At 36.0% G+C, this 26,030-nt stretch overlaps 2 protein-coding genes across 19 annotated transcripts; one reads left to right on the top strand and one right to left on the bottom strand.

Moving 5' to 3' along the window:
* Positions 1–6,698: 6,698 nt before the first annotated feature.
* On the bottom strand, positions 6,699–25,503 carry LOC131144743 (uncharacterized). Of its 17 annotated transcripts, none has more exons than XR_009133888.1 (10): positions 25,187–25,468; positions 25,013–25,061; positions 23,307–23,369; positions 20,964–21,211; positions 19,299–19,470; positions 16,979–17,045; positions 16,804–16,897; positions 16,285–16,357; positions 13,561–16,198; positions 6,699–8,134 (listed from the first exon to the last, which is right to left on the bottom strand). XR_009133888.1 is itself a non-coding variant. In XM_058093592.1 (5 exons), exons 3-5 carry the CDS (start codon positions 21,207–21,209, stop codon positions 16,857–16,859), a joined length of 354 nt encoding a protein of 117 aa, XP_057949575.1. In that variant the 5' UTR covers positions 21,210–21,211; positions 25,013–25,061; positions 25,187–25,312; the 3' UTR covers positions 16,553–16,856. The 17 variants fall into 17 exon arrangements, 2 of the variants coding, with proteins under 2 accessions (XP_057949575.1, XP_057949574.1); XR_009133890.1 differs by adding an exon at positions 16,432–16,509 and having other exon boundaries at positions 25,013–25,286; XR_009133887.1 differs by having other exon boundaries at positions 25,013–25,503.
* On the top strand, positions 7,468–14,149 carry LOC131144742 (65-kDa microtubule-associated protein 8). 2 transcript variants are annotated; one of them, XM_058093589.1, is made up of 11 exons: positions 7,468–7,726; positions 7,845–8,048; positions 8,794–9,051; positions 9,198–9,410; positions 9,620–9,775; positions 9,855–10,014; positions 10,085–10,236; positions 10,341–10,428; positions 11,456–11,529; positions 13,400–13,474; positions 13,579–14,149. In XM_058093589.1, the coding sequence occupies exons 1-11, from the start codon at positions 7,643–7,645 to the stop codon at positions 13,909–13,911; spliced, it is 1,797 nt and encodes a 598-aa protein (XP_057949572.1). In that variant the 5' UTR covers positions 7,468–7,642; the 3' UTR covers positions 13,912–14,149. The 2 variants fall into 2 exon arrangements, with proteins under 2 accessions (XP_057949572.1, XP_057949573.1); XM_058093590.1 differs by having other exon boundaries at positions 13,591–14,149.
* Positions 25,504–26,030: the final 527 nt, after the last annotated feature.

Raw genomic sequence — 26,030 nt, forward strand, 5'->3', positions numbered from 1 at the left:
ATCCAATCGAATCATTCCCCTGACTGTTACAAATTAAAGATGCCAGACATGCAACTCCAGCTCAGCTTCCTAGCTCCCACCAGAAATCTGAAGAAAGAGCACCCACGTGAATGGCTCCAACAGATAGTTGTTTTATTTTATTCTATTTTATTTTCTGTTTTTGGGCAGTTATTTTCCCAGCTCTACTGGAGATTCCTTTTCTGTTATCATTTCCTTCTCCCTATTTATCTTCCCCTGAGTGTACAGTTCAATGTGAGAAAGAATGCAAGGAAGACAAAATTCTTCTTTCCCATCTTCATCTCTATCTGCTCTGTTCTGAATTTCTCTTCTTACAGAGCAATTCATTTCAATTTCTTTCATGGTATCAGAGCTAAGTTAGTCTCAATGGCTCGAACTGACTCCACCAATTCCGATCAAGACACCAATCAAAACCAAAACCAAAACACCAATTCAACAGCCTCAAACCATCACTCAATCCATCTTGATCCATCACAGCCCAACAGCCCATACTTCATCAGCACCAACGACCACTCTGGAACTTTACTCGTCACGCAAGTATTGGACTCCAGCAATTATCATCCCTGAGCAAGATCAATGAAGCGTGCCTTGCGTATTAAGAACAAGCTGGGTTTCATCGATGGCAGCATTCGTGAACCAATTGATCCTGACAGTTCCTTGATGGATCATTGGCTTCGTTGCAATGACATTGTTATTACTTGGCTGCAAAACTCCATGTCGGTTGACATCAAATGCAGCACCCTGTATGCAGAAACGGCACACCAGCTGTGGGTTGAACTCGAGCATCGTCTTGCACAGCAAAATGCCCCAAGGATTTACGAAATCAAACAAGGAATTGCTGCCCTGATGCAGCAACAAGATTCGGTGAGTTGTTACTTCTCCAAGCTGAAAACACTTCTCGATGAACTGATGAACTATGAATCCATCCCTAGCTGTAGTTGTGGTGGCTTGAAAATAGTGATCGAAAATCAACAAAGGGACTGGGTAATGAAATTCCTAATGGGACTCAATGACTCCTACAAAGGTTTGAAGGCACAGATATTGCTCATTAAACCTTTCCCCAATTTGAATGAGGTTTATTCAATCATCCAACAGGAAGAGAAGCGTAGAGAGATATCTTCTGACCCTTCTCTCATAGAACCTCTTGCTCTCCTGGTCAAGGATAACACCAGACAGCTCACACCTCAAAAAAGCTCTCAGAGACGTGACAAATACTATTGTTCTCATTGCAAAATTCATGGTCACTCTCTGGAGAGGTGTTTCAAGGCCAATTCTAGCAAACCAGTGTGCAATCACTGCCATATTCCTGGACATACTACAGAAAAATGTTACAAACTTCATGGCTATCCTCCAGGGCACAGACTTCATGGTAGAACTCCACCTATTGGCTCATATGCCCATCAGGTTTCAGCATCTCCTCTACCTGTACCAGAACAAGGAACTCATGGAGGTCAAAGTACTATAACTCAAGAGCAATATCAGGAACTAATGGCCATACTCAGACAGACCAATCTGGCCTCGGTGCATTCTGTTCAAACTGCCATAGCTTCTCCTCCTGATGAACACATTCCTCAGTTCTCTGATATACCTCTCTGTCTCTCAGCTTACACAAGCAAACCCAAAGACATTTCAGCTATTCCCTGGATAATTGACACGGGTGCAACAGATCATATGGTCTGTGCAACCTGTTTCTTCACTTCCATAATAGCTGAAGTCTCCTACTCTGTAACCTTGCCTAATGGAGAAGCTGTCGCTGTGACCCACATTGGCACAGTGAGACCAACAAAAGACCTTATTCTTCACAATGTCCTGTGTGTTCCATCCTTTTCTTTCAATCTCATCTTTGCCAGAAAATTGGCTCACACCTTGAAGTGTTGTCTTATTTTCTTATCTAAAAATTGTTTTATTCAGGACCTTTTGACTTGGCGCATGACTGGAATGGGTGAGGTGAAGAATGGATTATACCATTTGCTGCAGAATGAAGTTCCTCCAGCATCCTTGACTCAAGCCCTGTCCAAAGCCAGCAACATATCACCACAAATAGCTGCAATTACCAACAGCCAGAACATGGACCTTTGGCACTACCGCCTAGGACACCCTTCATCAGTAAAATTAGATTTTCTCCATCTTGAACCTGTATGCAAAACTTCACTAACTACTAAGCCTTGTTTTGTTTGTCCCTTAGCCAAGCTTCACAAGCTTCCTTTTCCTTGTAGTCAACACAAATCTGAAGATTGCTTTGAACTCATTCATTGTGATCTCTGGGAGCCATGTAATGAAACCTCTTATGATGGTTTCCGATATTTTCTTACCATTGTCGATGACTTTAGCAGGTGCACTTCTGTGTATCTTTTGAAATTTAAATCTGATGCAAGTTCTACCTTAAAAGGATTTTATGCCCTGATAGGAACTCAATTTGCAACCAAAATCAAAACCATTCGGAGTGACAATGGAGGGGAATTTGATCTGAAACAATTTTATCATGAGAAGGGCATCATTCACCAAAGAACTTGTGTAGAGACCCCTGAACAAAACGCTAGAGTTGAAAGAAAACACCAGCACATCTTGAATGTTGCAAGAGCCTTGAGATTCCAAAGTGGGCTTGCTATCAAATATTGGAGTGACTGTGTGCTGACAGCAGTCTACCTCATTAACCGAACTCCATCTGCCATCTTAAAATCCAAAAGTCCCTTTGAACTCCTTTTTAAAGCCAAGCCTGCATATGCCCACATCAGGGTCTTCGGTTGCTTAGCTTTTGCCTCAACTCTCTCAAATAACAGGCGCAAATTTGATGCAAGAGCAAGAAAGTGTATTTTCTTGGGATACCCCTTTGGGGTGAAAGGATACAAACTAATGGACTTGCAAACTAAAAAAATATTCATCTCAAGGAATGTCGTTTTTCATGAAGATATTTTCCCCTTGCAATCTGAAGAAGCCACCACTGTCCCAACTACTCAGCTTCCTTTTCCTCAGCCTACCATCATGGATTTTTCCTATGGAGACTCTCATACACCAGCTAATGCCATTGAACATGACAGCCCACAAAACACACCAAGTCAGCCTTCAACATCACCTCAACCTCCTGATGAAACCTTAGACCACACTATAAACAGTCCCCATCTCCCAAGGAGATCTACTAGAACCAAGAAGCCACCACCTCACCTTGAACACTTCATCTGTCAGCAAGCTAGCTCTGCTGGCCTTCTCACCCATTCACAGGAGTCCAACAAGAAACGAGGTCCTGCAGCTCCAGGTAGTCCTTTTCCACTTTGTGCCTCTTTATCCTATCATAACATTACACCTAAACACAAGGCCTTTGTCACCACAATCACTAAAAACACTGAACCCTATTTATATCATGATGCTGTTAAGGATCCTAATTGGGAGAAAGCTATGGTGACTGAAATTGCAGCTCTTGAACAAAATAAAACCTGGACTATCACAGAGCTTCCTCCTGGTAAGAAAGCCATCGAATGCAAATGGGTTTACAAGATAAAATACAATGCCAATGGTACCATTGAACGATACAAGGCTAGATTGGTCTGCAAAGGATACACACAGGAAGAGGGCATAGACTATCATGAAACTTTCTCCCCTGTGGCTAAGATGGTATCTGTCAGAGCTTTACTAGCATTGGCAGCAGTCAAAGGCCTGCATCTACATCAATTCGATGTCAACAATGCCTTCCTTCATAGGGATCTTGATGAAGAAGTGTACATAAAGCTGCCACCTGGCTATCGCAGAGCAGATGAACCAAAGGTTTGCAGGCTGCTTAAAAGTTTGTATGGCCTTAAGCAAGCCTCGAGGCAATGGTATGCTAAACTCTCCTCCTTCATCATCCAGCATGGCTACACCCAATCTAAAGGAGATTACAGCTTGTTTACCCGAATGCATAATGGTTCCTTCACAGCCATCCTAGTTTATGTTGATGACATAATTATGGCCAGCAATGACATGAGATCCATTGAAAAACTTAAGGGAGCTTTGGATGAAAAGTTTAAAATCAAAGATCTTGGGCAACTCAAATACTTTCTTGGCATCGAAGTTGCATGATCAGCAAAGGGAATCCATCTTTGTCAACGAAAGTATGCATTGGACATCCTATCAAATACAAGAACCATTGGGTCTACACTTGCTAAAATTCCTTTGGATCAAAATCTCAACTTGTTGAGAGATGAAGGAGAACCCATTGGAGATCCCACCATTTACAGAAGACTCATTGGCCGCTTGATGTACCTGACCATCACTCGACCAGACCTCTCTTATTCTGTTCAACTCCTCAGCCAGTTCATGGGAACTCCACGAGTCCCTCATTTAAATGCAGCACACAAGGTTCTTAGATATATCAAGATGGTGCCAGGTCAAGGACTTTTTTATCCTTCAGATTCCAACTTACAGTTAAAGGCATATAATGACAGTGATTGGGGTTCATGTCCTGATAGCTGAAAATCCATAAACGGCTACTGTGTTTTCCTTGGTTCTTCTTTGATCTCTTGGCGATCCAAAAAACAAAACACCGTCTCCAGGTCTTCTGCAGAGGCAAAGTAAAGAGCCATGGCAATGGTTTGCTGCGAATTGACTTGGATCCGTTACCTCTTGAATGATCTCCAAGTGACTCATCCCCAACCTGCCACACTCTTCTGCAACAACCAAGCTGCCTTACACATTGCTGCAAACCCAGTTTTCCATGAACGCACAAAGCACATTGAGCTAGATTGCCATCTCATTCGTGAAAAAATTCAAAACAGTAGTCTCATTACTCACCATGTCAACAGCCACTCGCAAATGGCAGATATGTTCGCCAAACCTATAGCCTCTTCTCTCTTTTATTCTCACTTGTCCAAGATGGGAGTAGAAAACATCTACTCTCCATCTTGCGGGGGGCTGTTACAAATTAAAGATGCCAGACATGCAACTCCAGCTCAGCTCCCTAGCTCCCACCAGAAATCTGAAGAAAGAGCACCCACGTGAATGGCTCCAACAGATAGTTGTTTTATTTTATTCTATTTTATTTTCTGTTTTTGGGCAGTTATTTTCCCAGCTCTGCTGGAGATTCCTTTTCTATTATCATTTCCTTCTCCCTATTTATCTTCCCCTGAGTGTACAGTTCAATGTGAGAAAGAATGCGAGGAAGACAAAATTCTTCTTTCCCATCTTTATCTCTCTCTGCTCTGTTCTGAATTTCTCTTCTTACAGAGCAGTTCATTCCAATTTCTTTCACTGACTTGCTGAGAAAGATCATTTTGGCAACTATATGATCGAGAAATACCAGATTCACCCTGTTTGACAAAGAAATATGCACTTTTATTCTCCTTTCTGTAAACATGTTCCACTTTAAAATGTATGCCTCTTAATGCTAGCATAAGTTCTTCACACAATTCTCATAAGTTTCAAACCGAGCACTTCCCAGAATTTATGCACTGAACCAACAAACCAGAGTCACATGCAATCTCCACTTGATCAAATCCGAGATCTTTACACAGATTTATTACCTGCAGGGTTGGGATAATGGAAAATGCAGCCCATCAAACTTGGGATTTAGGTTACATCTCCTTGCGATTTTCTCGTAAACAAGGAAATATAAAAATGATCATTTGGGAACATGAAATTCGAATTTTGAATTTGAGTTTATGTAAAGTTAAATAAATAAAAAGTAACATAATGTCGTTTTAGATTTTGAATATTTTTGTTAATCGGAGGAGACCCCCCTGTTCATCAGCATCCCTCCACCGAGCTGGATGCTTGTGTTCAGAGAAAGCAATTGATTTCAAAGTCTTACCATTTTGATGATGAGCTCACTACGAAATATGAGAGTGCACATGCCATTTGCCTGAAGAGAAGCGAAGAGAGGAGTGGGAAATGGGTTTTTTCTATTTGCTTCTTTTGTTTGGTTCGTGAGAGAAAAAAAAAGTAAATAATAATAATAATAATAATCCCTTTTAAAAAATAAGCTTTATGGAGAGTGTTTTTATAATTAATAACCGACTTTTATTTTCTCTATTTGTTTTCACTTTATTTTTTCCTTAAAATATATAGTATATAGACACTAATTTCTATTTTATTCCTCTTCTTTTTTCTCAACAAAATATATAGAGTGAATGTATAAAACTTTAAATAAAGAAAAAGAAAGAAAAATGTAAGAAAATGAAATAAAATATTCATATTTAATGATCAAGGAAAATTAAAAAGAAAATATAATATATAGAGTGAATGTATAAAACTTTAATTTTAGACATGATCAGCATTCAACTTTTCTTTATATTAAATTATATTAGAATAAATCTATATTTTTAATAGCCTTTGATATGGAGAGAAAATACAATGAAAAATATTTTTTATTTTTTTTTTCTCAAACAAAATCTTAATCTTACATAGCATAAATGAATCCAATGACTAAAAATCCTTGACTTACTTTATCTTTTATGCAGATCCCTGGTCCCAATTCTCAAGTAACAAGCAACCAACACACGATGCATTTAAGTTCACCAAACATTACTTTATAGTTTGCACTTTCATCCTTCATTTCACCTTTTCCTTTCTTTTTCTTAAAAGCACAATGCTAGAAGGAAGTTGTAAAAAAAAAAAAGGAACTTGTTTTTTGTTTGTGGGTTCTCATTTTGTGACATCATGATTGGGTCCTTGACACTCTTGGCATCTTATCTTCTTCAGCTTTACAGCCTAAACTGGAGCCTTTATTAAATTTCAAGTGACTAATCACAGGAAAGAGACTTCTCAATTGTAATAAAATTGTACATATTATAAAGGTGAACTAAGGTGGCAAGTTCAGTTGAAGATGATACAATGCTACTTTCAAAATCATGTGATCATGATGTCTACTGAAATCCAACCTCAAAGCTATCTTTACAAAGATTGAATTAAAAAAAAACCTATAACCATCCATTACAAACCAAACATATGATCATCCACAGGAAAATACAAATAATATGATAAAAAATTTTACCAAGAAATTCCTTTTTCAGTCTTCCAGGTCAGTGAGCGTGGGCAGATGGGGACTGTAATTTTAGAGCAGAAGGATAAATGAGTCGATGATGAAGGCAGAAAAATTATAAAGGTTGAACTTGAACCACAGCCTGCTCCCACCCTGAAGGCTGTCACACTATCGAAAGATCAACATGACAGCCATTGCTTTTACAGATTCTAACACTACAACTGAACCCACAATTTCCCTTTAGGCATACATTGCTTAGAAAGCAAGGCAGTACTATTGCAAGGCTTATTTGTGACTTTACAATGATGGGAATTGAACAAATATTATTTCTGAATAGGAGATGAGAGTATTTATGAATTGGATCAGTGGATAGAAATGGAAATTCATTACTTTTTTTTTTATTGAATTCAAACAATGAGAGGGAAAGAGAACCAGGAGGATCAAAAGGAACAGCCAATCCTTGTACACAAAGCTTCAACATCAACCACCTCTGTAGCCTTGTCTTTTAAGCAAAACCTCATCCACAGCTCCCACCCCATCATTCTCTCTCTCTCCCTCCCTGTTTCTGCTTAATCTCTTTCCATTTTCCCTCCATCTTCAGTTGCTTACCAGGAACTTCTATCTCGGGAGTTTCGGTTCTTCTCTAAGCTCCTTCAATTTTGAAGGAACTATCAAATGGGCTCATTCCAGAAACCCATGGCAATGAGAAGCTCAGCATTGCTGGAAACTTCGTGTGGATATTTGCTTCAAGAACTGCAGGCGAGTTTTGTTCTCTACATGATATGCTCGGATATCGAATTTGAATGTTTAAGTTGATAACAAGTCCTCCAGGATTCTTATTATGCTTTTCTTCTGCAAACTTTGTTTCCTGAAACAGATGATCTGGGATGAAGTTGGAGAAGATCAATTTGAAAGGGAAAAGGTCCTACTAGATCTTGAACAAGAGTGCCTCGAAGTTTATAGAAGAAAAGTTGACACTGCAAATACTTCAAGAGCTCGCCTCCATCAAGAGTTGGCTGATTCTGAAGCTGAATTCACCCATCTTCTGTTGTCCCTCGGTGAACGATCCCTCCCTGGACGGGTAATTACAATTTTTTGCTCTCAATCAATCTACCAGGCTAGCATTTAGGTTTGAGACGATCCAGAACAGTAGACCTGCTAATATGTCTAAAAAGATAGATAGTAGCACAGGAAATTTTAGATTCCGGATTATTCAGCATTATTTAATTGAGTTGAAAAAGTAAGAGGCTCATTGGTAACAGAATTTTGAAGCACATGTGTGTGTGTGTGTGTGTTGGGGGGAAGTGGGGTTGGTTACAATTTGAAGAATTTCAGGGAAAAAAATGATACAGGCAAAGGCAAGATATAAAAAAACTATTGTCAACTATTATACACGATGAAACAATTATTCATAAGTTAAATGCTTATATTAAATATTCATTTTATGCATTACATGGATAATAGAAGGACTATTGGGCGAGCTATTCGGTTGATTCTTCATGCTTTAGTTAATAATGTCAAATAAGCAGCAGCATTGATTGATGACAGGGCCAAAACAACTTGGCAATAGTCATTCCCTTTCTAATTTAGGAAATTATTAGCAATAAAATTTCAGAATTTCTGTAGAGTTCCATTTTCAAGGAAAAAACAAATTATATGGATATTATCATTTGGAATGGTTAAATTTCAATCTTGAAGATATTCTGAAGGATCTGTCAAACAGGGACTAGCAAATGCCATTTATTGATTTGCATTGAGTTTACTCATCTTACAACAACAAAGCATGTGTTTGTGCTAATTGAGTCTAAATATTTTGCCCAAAACAGCCAGGAAAAATGGCCGGAACACTTAAGGAACAGTTAGATTCAATCACCCCAGCTCTACGGGAGATGCGGCTGAGGAAAGAAGAGAGAATGAACCAGTTTCGAGCTGTGCAAGGGCAGATTCAGAAGATTTCTGCAGAAATAGTAGGTCAATCAGAGTACAATGATTCATCATCAAATGTCATAGTGAATGAGAATGATCTCTCACTTAAGAAACTCGAGGAGTACCAAATTGAGCTACAAAGACTCCATAATGAGAAGGTACTATAAGAGTTAACAGGAATCCTGCTGTGGATCATGAATGGATCATTGCATCCAATTAATACTTTTTCTTTTGTTTTTTTTTTTTTTCTTTTTGGTTTATTATTATTATTATTTTTGTGGTTCATCTTGTCTTCACTTGAAAGAGTGACAGACTCCAGAGAGTAGAAAAGTATATAACTGCAGTCCACAATCTATCTGCGACACTCGGGATGGATTCCTCCATGATCATTACAAAGGTTCACCCAAGCTTGAATGAGTTGTGTGGGATATCGAAAAACATAAGCGACAGTATTTTGGCTAAACTCAACAGCACTGTGGAGTCTCTTGAAGAAGAAAAGCAAAAGCGTCTTGAGAAGGTAAGGCATACATATGATATCAAGCTGATGTACAACTAAATGTAACTTGAAACATAAGTATAAGCAAAACTAACTGATGAAATGTAAGCAAATCTAATCAAACATTGGTAGGGGCTCGAGTCATTTCTGCTTCCACATTTAACTTAATTGATACATGTTATAGATCAAATAAAGCACCAGCATAATTTTTCCTTTCGTCATGTTTGTAGCTTCACCATCTTGGAAAAGCACTGACAAACTTGTGGAACCTCATGGATACCCCCTACGAGGACCGTCAATTGTTTTCGCATATTACTGATCTATTATCAGCTTCATCAGCAGAGGTATCTACTCCTGGAAGTCTTACCCTCAGCATTATACAACAGGTCAGTGTTTTATGATTGATGACCATCAAATCATCAGAATCAGGAATAGAATTAAACAGTTCTTTTTCATTGTCTCAAGGTTGATACTGAAGTCAAGAGAATGGATCAGTTAAAAGCAAGCAAGATGAAAGAGCTTTTCCTAAAGAAACAGATAGAGCTTGAAGAGATATGCAACAGATCACACATGGAGATCCCTTCACGATCAGAGATGGATAATATAATAAACCTTATAAATTCTGGTGAGTGGATTAACATTTTTTTATATATAAATATACACTAGCCCACAAACTGACTTAAAATGAACAAAAGGGGAGATTGACCATGCCGATCTCCTCACAAGCATGGACGAACAGATATCAAGGGCAAAAGAAGAAGCTTATAGTAGAAAGGCTATCATGGAGAAGGTAGACAAATGGATGTTAGCACGTGACGAAGAGCGATGGCTGGAAGAATATAGCATGGTTAGTTTATTCATATTTCCTACCTTTGGTCCACGGGAAAAGTTTGTTCTGTCCTTTCCTGCATGCAACTAACATTTCAAGTTTTCTTCCATGTGTTTTTTCAGGATGACAATAGATATTCAGTCAGCAGAGGAGCTCACAGGAATTTGAGACGTGCAGAACGTGCCCGAATAACAGTAAACAAAATCCCAGGTGAGGTGAACAAAGTTTTATCAATGGAAACAAGGGAATTTTAAGAGAAGACACATTAGATACACCACCACCACCACCACCAGCAGGCATTAAGTTCTAGGTGGGGTTAGCTGCAATTCCTCTGCTATTCCACACGATTAAAGACACGAGATGTGTTTCTTTTAATTATTTAAAAAAAAAACATCATACACAAAGCCAACCAAGTATATAGTCACAGGCCACAAAGCTCCAAGAATCAGGTCCCAAATCTAAGATGAAAGCCAACTCCAAAAATTTCAAGTACATTTCCACTAGTTAACAAATTAATAATCACCGATCATTAATAAATGAGGAACCAACTTAGTCCCATGGGATAAATAATTCTAGAATTTTACAATTAATCTTTTTTTTTTCATAAATCCTTTATGTTGTTAAATATTAGAACAGATACACAATAAAAGCACATGCACTAAATAGAAATTATACTAAGACAAATAATATCAAATATGATAGCTTACAAAATTACACTACAGGAGAAGAGGATCAAATATATGCAACAATAAAATGATTTGCTAGCCATGATGGATGTTGTACTTACAAACTTAGAGAAATTTCAGACGAATTTAAGGTAAGAAGGGTAACAATTAACAAGTGTAACAATATTAATTAAAAATAAGACATTTTCCCTCAAATTTGAAATTATTACATATTTCATTATGAAATGGTATTTCAAGGCTTCCTTTTGTGTTATTATGGTATACATTAAGGGTTTTTCTTTTGGGGGGGTTAAGGAACAATGGAAGTTAACAATCAGAATTTCTTCAAAAATGCCCTTGAATTTATTCGAGATGTGAGCAAAACACATTATCACGCTAAGCCCCTAGGCTATCAAAGTGACTTCTATAAAATAATTTAATATTCAAATTCTATTAATTAATAATTTCTTTTTATCTATCTTAGTTATTAATTACCAGAGCTTGACCGATTAGGACCAACTGATTGTTATAAACGACTATACATACGCCTTCACACAATGGTTGATATGCAGCTTTGGTGGATTTGCTGATAACAAAGACAAAGAGCTGGGAAGAAGAACGAAATAAAGTTTTCTTGTACGATGAGGTAAGATAGTCATTCTTGTCAAGAAAATATTACTTCATTTGATGGTTGTACTACCAACTGAAAATTTGAGACATGCATCACATTTAACTTGATTACAACTACTGATGGAAAGAGTTAAAAATGGAAAACAAGGTTTGAACATCGTGTAAATCAAGCATCAAACTGTTTTAATATGAGCTTTGGTATATCTATTATAGAACTTGCTACAACAACAACAAACCAAGCCTTAGGTCCCATAAGGTGGAGTCGATTACATGAATCCTTTTCCGCCAATTATGCAATCATGAACAATTTCCTTCGCCAAATACAGGGCTATTAAATCCTTACTCACTATCTCATTCCAAGTTATTTTAGGTCTACCCCTACCCCTTCTACTACCCCTCACATTAACTAAATCACTCTTCCTCACTGGCACACTATGTGGCCTACGTTGCAAGTGCCCAAACCATTTGAGTCGTCCCTCACTTATCTTATCTTCTACAGGAGCTACACCTAACATGCCACAAATATGTACATTTCTTAATTTATCTTCTACCGATATACCACTCATCGATCTAAGCATTTTCATCTCAGTAACTTTTACTTTTTGGACATGTTTTTTCTTAGCCGTCCAACCATTTGATCCATATAGCATATTCTAATACGCATAGCATAGCTAGTCTTATAGCAATTCTATAAAATTTCCCTTTTAATTTTAAGGATATTCTATGATCACAAAGCACACTTGAAGCACTTCTCTATTTTACCCAGCTTGTTTTAACTTTATGTATTACATCTTGTTCAACTTCTCCTTCATCTTGCATAACTAATCCAAGGTATCAAAATCTACTATGATTTCTTCATCATCAAGTTTAACTTTATCTCCAATATTCCTACTACTATTACTGAAATTACATTTCATATACTCTATCTTATTTTTACTTATCCTAAAGACTCTAGATTCTAAAGTTTCTCTCCATAATTCTAGTTTAGATTTTGCTCTATCCCTAGTTTCATCAATCAATACAATATCATCTACAAACAACATACACCATGAAAACTCATTTTGGACACTTCTAATCAATTCATCCATCACTAAAGCAAAAGGAGATAAGGGCTTAACGCAGATCCTTAATGTACACCTATTGTGATTGGAAATTCACTAATTTCTCCATCTATAGTCCCAACACTAGTCATACTCCATCATACATATCTATAATGACATCAGTATACCTACTACATACACCTTTTTTTTTTCCTAAAACCCACCACAGAAACTTCCCTATTACAGAACTTGCTGAAATTGAAAATTTCTCAGCTTGCTCTAAAGAGGGCCTAAACATCCACAAAACATTAATATTATGGTCCAGTTTCTTTAGGGGAATTGTTGGAAAGATTTTGTAGTTAACAGCATAGAGTGAAGATGGTGCCCAAGCCTAGGAGGGTATTTGAGTCCAGGACAAAGCTTCTTGCACATATGATATCTCAGGTTCAAAGGAAGAAGTACTAACAGACCAGTACCCTTTTCTATGTTTTTTTCTTTCCCTCTTGTTGAAATTTCAAAATGAAAAATAAAAAATGACCCTTTACGTTCAAGTTCAACAAACTACAGAATAAGATGTCAAATAGAGAAGATGATAAAACCGTACTCACAGAGAAATTATATTTGCATTATTTAAAGAGCATGTGAAGTTGTAGAACTCTAGCTTCTAAATTCTAAATTCCATTCTGCTCATCTCTGACATCTCTGAAATCCAAATATAAAATATTCATCTATAAACTGTAATTTTTCATCATGCATTTCTCCAACATAACAATGCAGTTACTCATATCTGCTCATCATTAAACCAAATTCACTCTTATATGGAAATTCATTGCTCCTGTAATCTAGGTACCTCTCTTGGCAATGCTGGAGGAGTATATATTGTGCAGGCAAGAAAGAGAAGAGGAGAAGCAAAGGCAAAGGGTCAGTATTGCTTCTATCTCTATTTCTTATAAGCATGTAATCAATACAGAAAAATAGGCATACATTCCAGAATGCAATTTAATTACCTATTTATGATGAAGTAGCCATTCCCCCAGGAAAAGAAGAAGGTGCAAGGTCAAGTAGCTGAGCAAGAAAATTTGTTCGGGTCCAGGCCAAGCACCAGCACTCGGCGACTTTCAAACCAGAGCATAAATGGAGGCATTAGCACTGCAAGCCCCTTAAATAGAAGGCTTTCTCTGAGCATCCAGCAGCTAGGGTCAAACAGCATCAACTCAGCAACTCTAGGCATGTCTTTCATGAAGGAAGGAAAGAAGACACGTGGACAAAAATTGCTTGCTCGGCCTGGCCTTGCTTCTCATCTTAGGGATGAAACAGCTTCAGTGGTCTCAACATTTTCAGGTCCTTTATCTCCATGAATTTTAAGTCAGACATCAATTTTCAACCGTGATGCAACATCATCAATAGATGATATTAGAGAAAGCTTCCCATCTATGTTAATATAATAGATTGTCGAGAAAAAATAAATTCAGCTTGTTATGTAACTTGATGAAAATACTTGTGTAATTATGTCTTGTCGTTTTTCCAATGGCTCCATCTTCTAAGAGGGTTTTGATTTGCTAGTGCAAAATAAATATATATTTCAAAGATTTTTTATTTTCTTACTAATTAATACAGATGCATTCTGTGAAGCATTCTATCAATGTAAAAAATGTATAATAATACATGTTTCCAATCAAAGAGCTTGATTCTTCTTAAAAATATATTGAATTATTTTTCAGTGCAGATCAAAACTATATATAGGGTTGCCAGCAAAACATATTTCTAGGGTTCACAATTTCTTACTGCTGAAAATGTCCACTTTTGCAGTTAACCAGTTACCTGTAATGGCAGCGACTTTACTGCGAGCAGTAGATGCAATTTTGAAAAGTGAACCATAGAACTAGCAGAATGCAAAGTGCCATGCAAGTAACATTTAGAGTGCAATACTGTCAATTAATTAAAATTATGTTCTAATATTGATAAAATATAGAAGCTAGCTTACATAATATATGGCAAGAAATAAATCACATTCCTGCAAGTTAATATTTTGGCAACTTACTTAATATACAGACCCAATTGTTACGGTAATTACTCCACTTTTTTGGGCAGTTAAAAAAATATGTGCAGCATGTAACACACAGCTATAAAGGTGAATAGGAAAATGCCATAATGAATGTATCCAAGCCTAGAGGGTTAGACAAATCTAAGGTACTAGTCAAGAGAGGAATTAATATTTCTCTATGAAAAGGAATTAATTTTTTATCCAGGTACCATCCAATAAGATCAGTTTTTACTGAGATATTAAATAAATCCAGATAACATTATCGCCTGCAAACTCTCCATGCCTCATACTTTCTCAGCTTTGTGCGAATTACCTTTCTAAGCTGTTTTAAAAACATCAGTTTCAAACCTTCAGAGGCTCAGCTTTAACAACCATGATCTAGCCTGACCTCATACTCCCATCAGGTCTTGAAGAGCAAGTCAGGAACTGTCTAATGCTTCCCACCGGCCCCTTAAAAACACAGCAAGCTCATGAAATATTCAACCTCATAGTAGTTGAATAAAGTTCTGTTATTTGATTGTTTAGGCATGCTGTTCTATTCATCAAATCAACAGGAAGAGAAATAACAAATATATCCAAAAAGTGAACTTTGCTATTTCAATCTAATGTATCAGCTTCAATTATTTTCAACACAGTTATGTATGAATTCCAAGAGAATATAAGAGCGTCAGACTCATCCAGTGAGGGAAAACAAACAGCAATTAAAAAAAAATTCTAAATAATGCAAACCATGTAATCCTTTTCCAAATGGAAAGCCTAATGCACTTGTTTGGCACCTGGAAAGTATTAGGGAAAGTATGAAAGAATTCACTTTTCATGTTCGAGTATCAAGGAACAACATTTTGATTTTAAACATCATTAACATTTGGTTTTTCTTACATTTCAATCATATTGGAACAAATTTTCATTTTTAATAATATTTGATATAGTAAAGAAAATAAAATGGAAAATGGATTTCCATTTTATTTTACATTCCTTCCCTTTCCTCACAAAATCCCTGATCCAAACATAGCCCAATTATGCAATTCTAAACAAAACTAAGGCTCTTTGTTTCTGTAGGAACAAAATTAGGAAGAAGGAAAGAAACAAATTTATGTCCAAGGCATGGTTCAGGTCAAATAGGGAAAATAAAATAAAAAGAAGCAAAGATGCTCTAAAGCCAAGACAGTTGTCAATATGAAAATGCTCCAAATATAACATGGTCCTCTGTCAACTAGGAAAGCAACAGATGTGCCCAGGCAAGGAGGTGACAAATTCTGCCAGGCAGGGAAGGCTGCCTACCATATGATGATGGAGAAGAGGACCATGTAGTGGTCATATGGCGCTGGGGTTATCCTATTCAATCATCTCCTCTTTCCACTTGCACTTCATCAATGTAAATATTGTCCAATTCTCTGCCCCTAACAGCAAGAGCACCTTCATCACATGACGCACCACTAGAGATAAACTTGGTTCTTACTCCCTCATCTCTGGCTAAAGAATTATATTCAGCATTTGCATCTTCATCCTTTGATAAGGCTGGCAAAACAAATTCTTTTCGATCTTTAACATGCTTAGATTTTGAGAGGACAATGGACAGGCGGTCCTCCAGCTCCATTAAACTGAAATTCATTAATGTAGAATTAGCATGCAGCCATGACATCAAAATATAATTCAGTTACAAATGCTTTGGCATATACTAACTCACAGTGCATATTTGTCACGAGCTTCATTCTGTTTGGACAAGCCATTTTCCTTCAAAACTTTGCTTGAAGAATTTCCTGAAATAGAGACAGATCTTCAAACTTGGGTCCAATAGAGCAAAACAGTTGAACCAGAGTGAACATCAATATACATCACGGTCACGTGCTAGTGAATGTTGAAGGCAATAACATCTTTTCTTCTATTTTTAGGTCTTGAAGCAAGCCGTAGTCTGTACGCATGCAAAAACCAAAGAGGGCAGCCTCTTCACTGAATTTGCAACAACGGGTATCACAGAAGTTACAGTAATTTAATCTACTGCCCACATTGGAAATTAGAGAAGATCATAATCAATTATCAGATACAACTGAGCTTGAGTAAAGAGTTGCACAATACAATGCCTTCACAAATCAACTTAAAGGCTCAGAAAAGAGTTTTGCTTTCTATGGCTATTTAAACACTAATTTGTGCTAGAAAGTACCATCAGGACCATAGTTAGCATTTCAGTATCAGAGATTGTGCGTACCAAATGTCGCGTAGCCAAACTGAACAGTGACTCATATCAGCATCCGTGAGATGTTATGTCACTAGTGCGTAATGTGAAGGAAACCAAATTAAGGCTGCAGTGCAATGTTGCAACCAACAGATCAAAGAATAATCATGTTAAAACAAATTTGCAATTTATAAAAGAATGAACATACCTGAAAGCAGAACTCGAACCATCTTCACCCCATTGTCTTTAACCATTACAGGAACACTTGCATTGAACTGCACACTTCCAATCAAATAGGTGTTAGCTATATAAAACACTACCCAAAGAAAAGAAAAAAAAAATTATAGGCACAGATCCTTTAATTGAAAAGTATTAACATCAGGAGTATGTGACGTAGGACAGCAAGAGAGATTTAGGATAGGAAGAGGATTACAGAAGCACAGAGGGAGAGAGAGAAACAGCAAAGCAGGATTACAGAATAGAAATAGAAGGCAGCAGAGACTAAGGGTCAGAACAGAAGAGAAGGGGAGGAGGAGGAGGAAGAAGGAAGAAGAAGACAGGAAGGCAGCACGAGAGCGAGAGAGAGAGAGAGAGAGAGAGAAACTGAAATTGTAATCTGATTCAAATGATAACTGTCCAAATAACTTAAAAGCCCAGTATTTGGACCCACTACTAACTAAAACACATATTTTACATAAAAACTCCTATAAAACAAGTTATTACATAGTAAAAAGAAACGTTTAATATAAACACAACTTCCTAAATACAACAACAAACCAAGCCTTAAGTCCCACTAGATAGGGTCAGCTACATTAATCCTTTTCCGCCAATTTATGCGATCATGGACAATTTCCTTCGATATGTGATCATGGACAATTTCCTTCAACAAATTCAGGGCTATTAAATATTTACACACTATCTCATTCCAAGTTATTATAGTTGGTCTACCCCTACCCCTACCCCTTCTACTGCCCCTCACATTAATTAAATCACTCTTCCTCACTGGCGCACTATGTGCCTATGTTGCAAGTGCCCAAACCATCTCAGTCCTCTCTCCTAAATCTACACCATAAATAAGTTTGCAGAATGGGCTGCCTAAAAAATATAGGCAGTCCTCCATCAGTATGCTACCCTCCAATTGCACTGATGAAAAGATCAGCCCAAGCATGGAAAGCATTATACATTGATATTGCAACATAGTTTTCAACTCAATACATCACAATAAAACTCAATATGGAACTAATTTGGTAAATCAACTCATCCATCATCCATGTGATTGAAAATCAACATGATTTAGTGTCTGTCAGCAAAATGTCTCAACCCAGCCTTTATTATGTTTTGTGTTTAACTTTCTACAATAGTCAAACAAACATAAATTCCAGTCCAAATTAGTTTTCCAGACAGTGTATAATTAAAATGGACATGCATTTTTTAGAAACATATATATCTCAAATGCAAGTAGCATTGAAAAATTGAATTAGATTTTTGTAGGGGTGGAACTGATTTTTAAAAAGTAGCCATCAGGGAATCCGAACAGCATTGTTTTGGGGGTGGGGACCACCAACTGAAAAGCAAAAGGTACCTAAAGGCTAAACCTAAAGGTTTGGTGAATACAGCTGTGCTTGGGTACCGCACCATTAATGAAAAGGGAATAAGAACAAAACATCAAGCCTAAATAGCAAATCTTAATTCAAAAACAATGTAACATTGGACATATTGCAAAAAAGGAACTAAATTTAAGCTATACGCATGTACTCTAGAGGGACAACATTAACGACCTCTTTCATAAAAAGTTTATTTTTGGGTACTTTACATTTGGAAAGAAAATATAAAATAGTTCAGAAGTCTCTCATAATATATTTCTTTTTTGCCAAAAATAAATAATTCCACAAAACAAACAAATATGTATAACAAGAAAATAAGAACTGCAGGCATCAACTTTGCCTGCAGAAACAGATGTAGAAAACAAATTAACAAGTGCTGCCAAGGGGATGGCCTCAGAAATAACTCAGGCATGACTTTATCATCCCCTTTGCCATGTTTGAACACCACCTGCCTACTTTCAGAAAAAAACACAGCAGATACTTGGCAAGACCCTGAAGTCACCTATGCAGTGAAGCTACGATAAGCACAGGTATTAGACTATAAAATTAATTAATCATATATGGTTAGCCAATGGGTCCTTTAATAGAACATAAAATCAGTTAAAATTGAAGAAGAAAGCAAATACACACACTAAAACCATTCAGAAAAAAAATCAATTGATAATTGATGTAGGATGGACAGCAGATGCCTGGATGCCATCTTAACCCAATTTCGAGACCCATTACAATAAATAGGGTCAAGGGATTATTGGGTCCAAAACCCTAATGTTTTAGGGTTTCATATGTAATCTCATGTGCCTTTAGGGGTTTGTGTGTAATTCATGTAATCTGGGCTTTCTTATAAATAGGGTGTGAAAGCCATGTTACAGTTGGTTATTGTTGAATTTGAAATTGAAGTGAACATGTATGAGTTTTTGTTCCCACCTGTATCTCCTTCTTCCTCCTCTCTTCCTTCTTCTTTCTTCTTTCCCTCTCCTCTCCCTATTCTCCCTTGGGCAGTACATTACTGCTGTTCAGTAACAGAATTTCTGTTCATTACCCTTCTCTCCTCTTTCTCTCCAAAATACTCTCTTGGCTGTAGTTCTTTGATGTTGCCCTGCATCATCACATATAAGGTCCTATTACTCCAACTTTTAAAGAATATTACACTATTTCATGCAGAACGGCTGAGAAGCGTTCACTAGTTTTCTGAACCCAATGGAAATTGGAGCTGAAGATGTAAAAATTAACATTTTTTATTAAAAATAAAAAAAATTGTGATCATCCATATTTTCTATGTAAAAAAATAGAAAAATATTTATAGGAGGCTGGGATTGGACACAAATGATCTCGCCAGTAACCATGTACAACAAAAAAATCAAAGGGCGAATATCAACAGCATACGCAAAGTCATAAAACAATTGTGGTCTGCAACAGTTGCAAACAAAAATTTAGCCTGGATGGCAATGCCCCGAAGAAACTTCGCCCACACATTGGCTAAATATGTTCCTTCGCAATATTTGACCTAGGACCATGTTTTAAGGCATCTCCAATATTTATGAATGTGGGACACTTGGCTCCTAGAACGGATAGAACTTAACAAGGCATTGTGCAAATTGTTCAAGTAAAGAAAAAAAATGCAATTTGGAAGGTGTAGGAAGTTCATGTATGATGTCACAGAAAGCAAGAAGGTCCAATATGGTCAACACAACTTTTCATTATGTAGACCATTTTGATTTGAGTTCAATAAATTATTTCAATACTTCAACATTGTGCAAGATATTAAGCATGAAACATAAATTTATCTAAAGGATGGTTCATGGTGTTTTATCCTATCACAAGCATATGACCTACAAGAAAGTCCAATGTGATCAACTCAACTTTTCATTGTGTTGACCATTTTAGTTTGAGTTCAATAAAGTGTTTCAATATATCAGTAATCATACTGTACAAAATAAAACTAAATATGAATTCATAACTTCATTTGAACTATGGTTCATTGGTGTTTTATCCTATGGCAAGTAAAAGCAATAACTATTTCTCACTTTCAGATTTGCATCATATGAGAACTAACATAAAAGATAAAGCAATGGAGCCTTCTTTTTTCTTTTGTGCCTGTATATAGCATATGGCATCAAGTTTGTTTTTCAGATTTTCCTTTTCATATGAAAAATGAATGGAACAAAAAAAAAAAAAATACATTATTCTGTTTACTTCATTTTTTACATGCATAATCATTCTGTAAATTTGTAGACTTCAATCAAGGAAAAAATTGTATATTTTTTGTTGCCAAAGACATGCTCACAAGGCTAGTCATTGAGACTCTTTGCCTACATGGCAATGAACAAAACAATAGAATAATGCACAATGGCAAAGCTAAAAGCGGAGTGAAGAAGCTAATAGAGGCCATCTGCTATGTGCTGATAGAAAAGATTATGCCAGTGCCGATGAAAAAGAGGAAAAACTTTTTTACACTTTGCAATCGCTAACAAGACAAAACAACCTAGCAAACTCATTGCTTGCAATAATGATATCTTATTTAAAATTAAAAAGAAAAAAAACAAAACAAAACAAAACAAAACAAAAAAAACAAAATAAAGAAATCATTACCTTTCCCTTGTCTCGCCGCTTTAAGATTCTTGAATGACATTTCTGGACGTAGTGCATCAAGTGATAGTGAGAATACCTTGAATACAGCTGTTCTTTTACCAAAGGATTCTGAGACAGCCAATTAGAAATTTCTCTGGATCTAACAACCCCCTTCTTGTCCAATGATTCTAACCAGGCATGAACTGGTATCCATTTTTCAGAGCGTTTTGAATGAGTCTGCGAAGGATTGACTTGAGCTGCTTCCATTGCTTGACATATTTTATCAGAAAAGTTAGACGATTAGAAAGAAGAGGAAATAGAGCAGGAAACCACTAATAATTATCCAGTAGAATCTGATACTGCCTATTAGGTTCTGATGCTGCCAAAACTAGAATAACTGTCTCTTCATCAAATTTTTTTATGCAAGTCAAATGCAGATGCAGTTACATATAGCTCAGCAGAAAAGCATTACTAGTTTAGACTCCAATTTTTTCATCTGTATGCTATAACTTAAACCCGCTATTATGAATCACCCTCCTATTTATTTGTGCTATAAATGAAATTGAGTGACCATCTAAAAACTAGAGCTGTGGAAATCAATGAACATTTCATCACCTTATCAGATAGGAAAAGAAATAACAAATAAACTCATTCTGAAGGTTGACCATGTTACTCTCAACATCTCAATGGTCGAAATCCTTAAAAAAATTATAATAACAAAAATTAAAAGGGAATACATTGAAGCATCCTTTATGTTCTCAAATATTCAGTAAAAGGTAGGAATGGAAGAAAACAATTAAACAAAGATGTAAATGGTCATTGATTTTACAAGGACATAAAAAAGAAAATTCCACATAATGATTTTATTTTGGGCTGTGTCAGATGGCCATGATCCTCCTTTCTATCATACCCATACTGTATTCAGTTTTCTAAAGGTTCCCATATAATACAATTTGCATATGCGCTGGACACTGGCATCTATTTATATCTTGTTTACAGAGAAAACATGTAGTTTTGTAACATTCATGAAGCAAACACAAAACTAACCCTATATTTGGTTGTCAAGTGCCTGTTTGTAGGAATATATTAGTTATAATAGGTTAGTTACAATTAGTTATACCAAAAATTATGTTGATACCATAAAGCAAATAACAATTTGAAACTTTTTATGTGTCCATAACAAGGAATACATAATAACTATTCCTAAATTTTACGATGGGAATGTTTCTTTCTTATTACATTTTGAATAAAAAAATAAGGAAGATACAAGGAATAGCTATTAGCCTATTACCTACATTTTAAAATTTTTCACTATATTCCATCTTATTCTAAGGAATAACTATTACTTAAACCAAACAAGCCGTAAAAGTAATCCAAGAAAAGACGAGAATTAATAGAGCAAGTCGCTAACCCTATGTTTGGTTCACATAATGGAATAAGGTGGGAATGGAATAGAAGTCATACAAAGACATAATGATTTATAAAAAATTTTGTGTTATTCCTTCCAACATGAAATGGGATAGGAATAACATTCTGGTGACATTTGGGCATAATTCCTTGTCTATTCCATGTTTTTAATTAATTAAGAAAAGTTATCATTTGTGTTATGATAAAAAAAAATTGCAATCTATCAAATCCCTATACTGTGATTCTATTCCTAAAATTTGCGATTCCATGAATCAAATGTAACCTAACTCCAGTTTTGGGTTCCTTCGAGCCCCATCCTACTGTTAAATCAAGGGGGAAGCTACATCAATCTTCCTTACTCTCCTGAAAGATGATCGTATGACATGGATATTTAATGGTAAAAAATATGCAGCATGCCAGCACATGGCAGCCTTTTCCTATCTTTGACTTTCTAGTGAAACACAACAGGCAGGAACTTCTAGTATTCGCATAATTCCAAATTCAGACCGTAGTAGAAAACTATAAAAGTTGTTGCAGTAAAGGAGGACAAAATCTGAGTATTTCTAATTGAAATATCAGAGACCTGATAAAAGAAAGAATTAATCCATTTAGCCTTCCATCTCTAGCTAGTTCAGCAAATATCATAGATCACTAAAGAGAAGAGCATCAAATGAAAATCTACACAGAGATTAAAAATAAAGAAACAAAAATAACATTAAGCACTGTAATTCAATCTCTTTGGCGAAACACTTATTGATAATTTTGCCTCAATTGCACTTCTCTATTTCAGTGATATATGAGTAGTTAAAATGTTTGGAAATGGGCAGCATATTATAAATTTCCATATTTCAAAGGTATTCTGGAAACCCAGCCACTGAACTTGAGATACCATTTTTATTATTGACTCTTAAAATTGGAAACTCTTATGGTACTATCATAAACAGACTATGTGCTTACTGGTTCAATCAACATCTTTGAAGAATCTCCCCAATTCCATGGATTTCAAGTCAAAAACTGAAGCTGCCATCCCAAAAATAATACACAGTCAAAGCTTGATATACCATCCAAATCCATTCAAGTCCCCAAACTTGTCAGCAAACTTTCCATTCTGTGAAATTGTTTTGAATAAGTGATGGCAAGACAAACCAAAGTTCAAGTTCAAAGTCCAAACCCAAAACACCAAAACTAATTGAGTTCGATGAGACTTGGACAGCATTATGTTCATAAGCTTACTGTTTATTACATGGATCAGAATGACATAGAATTAACACCTGTAAGATTCTCTGAAGTATGAATACAATGACAATAAAATAAAGAAGGATCGTATAAGCATATGAAAGCAGAAATTCTTGCTTCCAAGCTACCTCCTTCTTGACAGGCTAAAATACTATCATCAAACAGATGACAAAAATTAATTCAAAATAAGATATAACCATTAGAGTTGGTAACATGGCCACACAACTACAACTATGATCAAATTCAAGACACATTGGTAGGCCATAGCAGTGATTCAGACTGCCCCAAGATTCAATTTCGCTGATCAACACACGCATAAATGGATATAAATATAGATATAGATATATATCTGTCTATATGTGTGTGTATAATGACAAAACATCAAGCCAGTATATTGTGATGAACAAAAGTAGTTCCTTCGCCCAGCTGGGTTTGCTCAAGTTGTAACGGCGAAATTGTGTTTTGGTGACCCCAAGGTCCCAAGTTCAATTCTCCACTTGTGGTTTGCCTGGTGAATTACCAAAGATGCGTCCAGGCGGCAATGTTTTCATTCCCCCAAATTGGTGCCGCATGGATGGGGTCCAAAGGGCTCACCTGGGTTGGAGTTCTAGGTCATCAAAAAAAGTAGTTCCTTCATTCATCATTTCTTCACACTAGACATTTGAAGATTTTGGTTTTGTAGTAACGAACTTGTTAGTTGTCAAAAGTAATTCACTTGTAAATCATCAATTTTCTCTAGAAAGTTTTTTCTATTTTACAGCCCTAGGTACAGCATTCACAGCAAAAGATGTATGCCCCATAAAGGGCCTTGCTGCCTGGGCTTATATTTCTTCTCATTTTTTTTCCTTGGAAAAGGCAAAGCATGCAAGACTACTCAAGAGATTCACATATACATCATTTCAATTTTTGACCAGTAACATGTAAGCTCTTCAGAAAGGACTAATAGGTTAAAACATTATCTTTTTAAAGAACTCTTATTTCATCCATTTGGTTCATTGAATGAGGTTGAGGTGTTCTTTTGTTGAGGATTGTATTTTTCATGTACATCTACAAGAAACCGAAAACGGAAACAAGCACAAATACTAAATTGATGTTTTTTAAAAAAAAAAAAAAAAGCTATCCCAGAAACCGAATCAAAACCAGGGGCACGAGCAAAGACAAGATTAAACTTAACTTACATTTGAGAACTTGAAGTATGAAACTTATAATTTGAATTCACCGATTTAGACAAAACATAATGAAAATTATATGAAGTTTTTTTGTTCAGATTCGCATAAATCCAAATTCAAGGCCTGAATTAATACTCCCAAGCACAACTTATGGAACATCTAGATTGATGAACAAGAGGGCCAGAGAATAAAGACGATTAAGTAAGAAATAGAAAGTGAAAACGAATTAAGGCAAATAGATCTCAAAAAACAACATACCTTGTCGGAAGGAAATTAAAATCTAGGTCATCTGCCCATTGATCTTTGGCTGCTACGAGTAAAAATATTTTTCTTCAGTTGAGCTAAAATGGAAGGGGAAAACTGTTGCCGCCATAAAAATTAAAATAAAAATGGGAATAACATAACGATTGATAATGTAATGATTTCAATGACCATAAACGGGATGCAGAGTTGCTGCAGGAAATTATGGATTTCCTTCATCTATTTCTACATGAAAAGAGAAAAACCCGCGATTTGAAATGAATGGGATGCTATTGGCAAGATGAACTTGAACTGCCATGAGAAGTGAGAGACTAAAGAGAGAATCCCAGGATTTTGCTTTCTATTTTTTGCTTCATAAATATTCTTATAGAACGATATTTTTTTTTTCTAAAATTACAATATTTATTTTATATATTCAATTCATACTATAGAATTTTTAAAAGTGTGCAATATATATTCAGTATGAGAATTTCACATACATTTCAAGCAAGCAGGTGTGTGTTAGTAATGAAAAATAATTATATTTTCATACAGAACTTATTTAGGGAATATGTACCTAATTAAATTTATGTTTTACTAAATTGAACATAACTTTAAAAAAAATCAACACTTAGTAACCTAATTAAATGAAATAATTAGGGCAATGCGGTTACTAATTTTAACCATTATATTATATTACTAAAATATAATAATATAATTACTTTTATTTTTTATTAATAATTATTTGTTTTAAAGGAATGGGAGCCTAGGCGCAATTGTAAGGTTGTCGCCATGTGACCAGATCACGAGTTTGAGGTGTGGAAATAGTCTCTTGCAAAAATGTAATGTAAGGCTGCATACTATAGACCCATTGTGATCCGCCCCTTCCTCGGATTCTGCATGTGCGGGAGCTTTGTGCAGCGGGCTATCCTTTAAAAAAAAAAAACCTATTTATTTTAAATATAATAATAATGTGTAATAATACTTTTGTGTTAAGGCATTGATGTGTTTTGTGAAAATTCTAAACATATTAATT

The sequence above is a fragment of the Malania oleifera genome, chromosome 12 (assembly GCF_029873635.1).
Source record: "Malania oleifera isolate guangnan ecotype guangnan chromosome 12, ASM2987363v1, whole genome shotgun sequence".
Lineage (NCBI taxonomy): Eukaryota > Viridiplantae > Streptophyta > Magnoliopsida > Santalales > Ximeniaceae > Malania > Malania oleifera.

Bases quoted from the DNA above. Each gene is read 5' to 3' on its own strand.
- LOC131144742 (XM_058093589.1), top strand. From the start codon at position 7,643: ATGGGCTCATTCCAGAAACCCATGGCAATGAGAAGCTCAGCATTGCTG. The intron at 10,015-10,084 runs GTGAGTGGATTA...AATGAACAAAAG, and splicing joins AATAAACCTTATAAATTCTG to GGGAGATTGACCATGCCGAT. The intron at 10,429-11,455 runs GTGAGGTGAACA...GTTGATATGCAG, and splicing joins AACAGTAAACAAAATCCCAG to CTTTGGTGGATTTGCTGATA.
- LOC131144743 (XM_058093592.1), bottom strand. From the start codon at position 21,209: ATGGAAGCAGCTCAAGTCAATCCTTCGCAGACTCATTCAAAACGCTCT. The intron at 17,046-20,963 runs GTAATGATTTCT...GGAAGTGTGCAG, and splicing joins AGCGGCGAGACAAGGGAAAG to TTCAATGCAAGTGTTCCTGT. The intron at 16,898-16,978 runs GTATGTTCATTC...ATTGCACTGCAG, and splicing joins GGTTCGAGTTCTGCTTTCAG to CCTTAATTTGGTTTCCTTCA.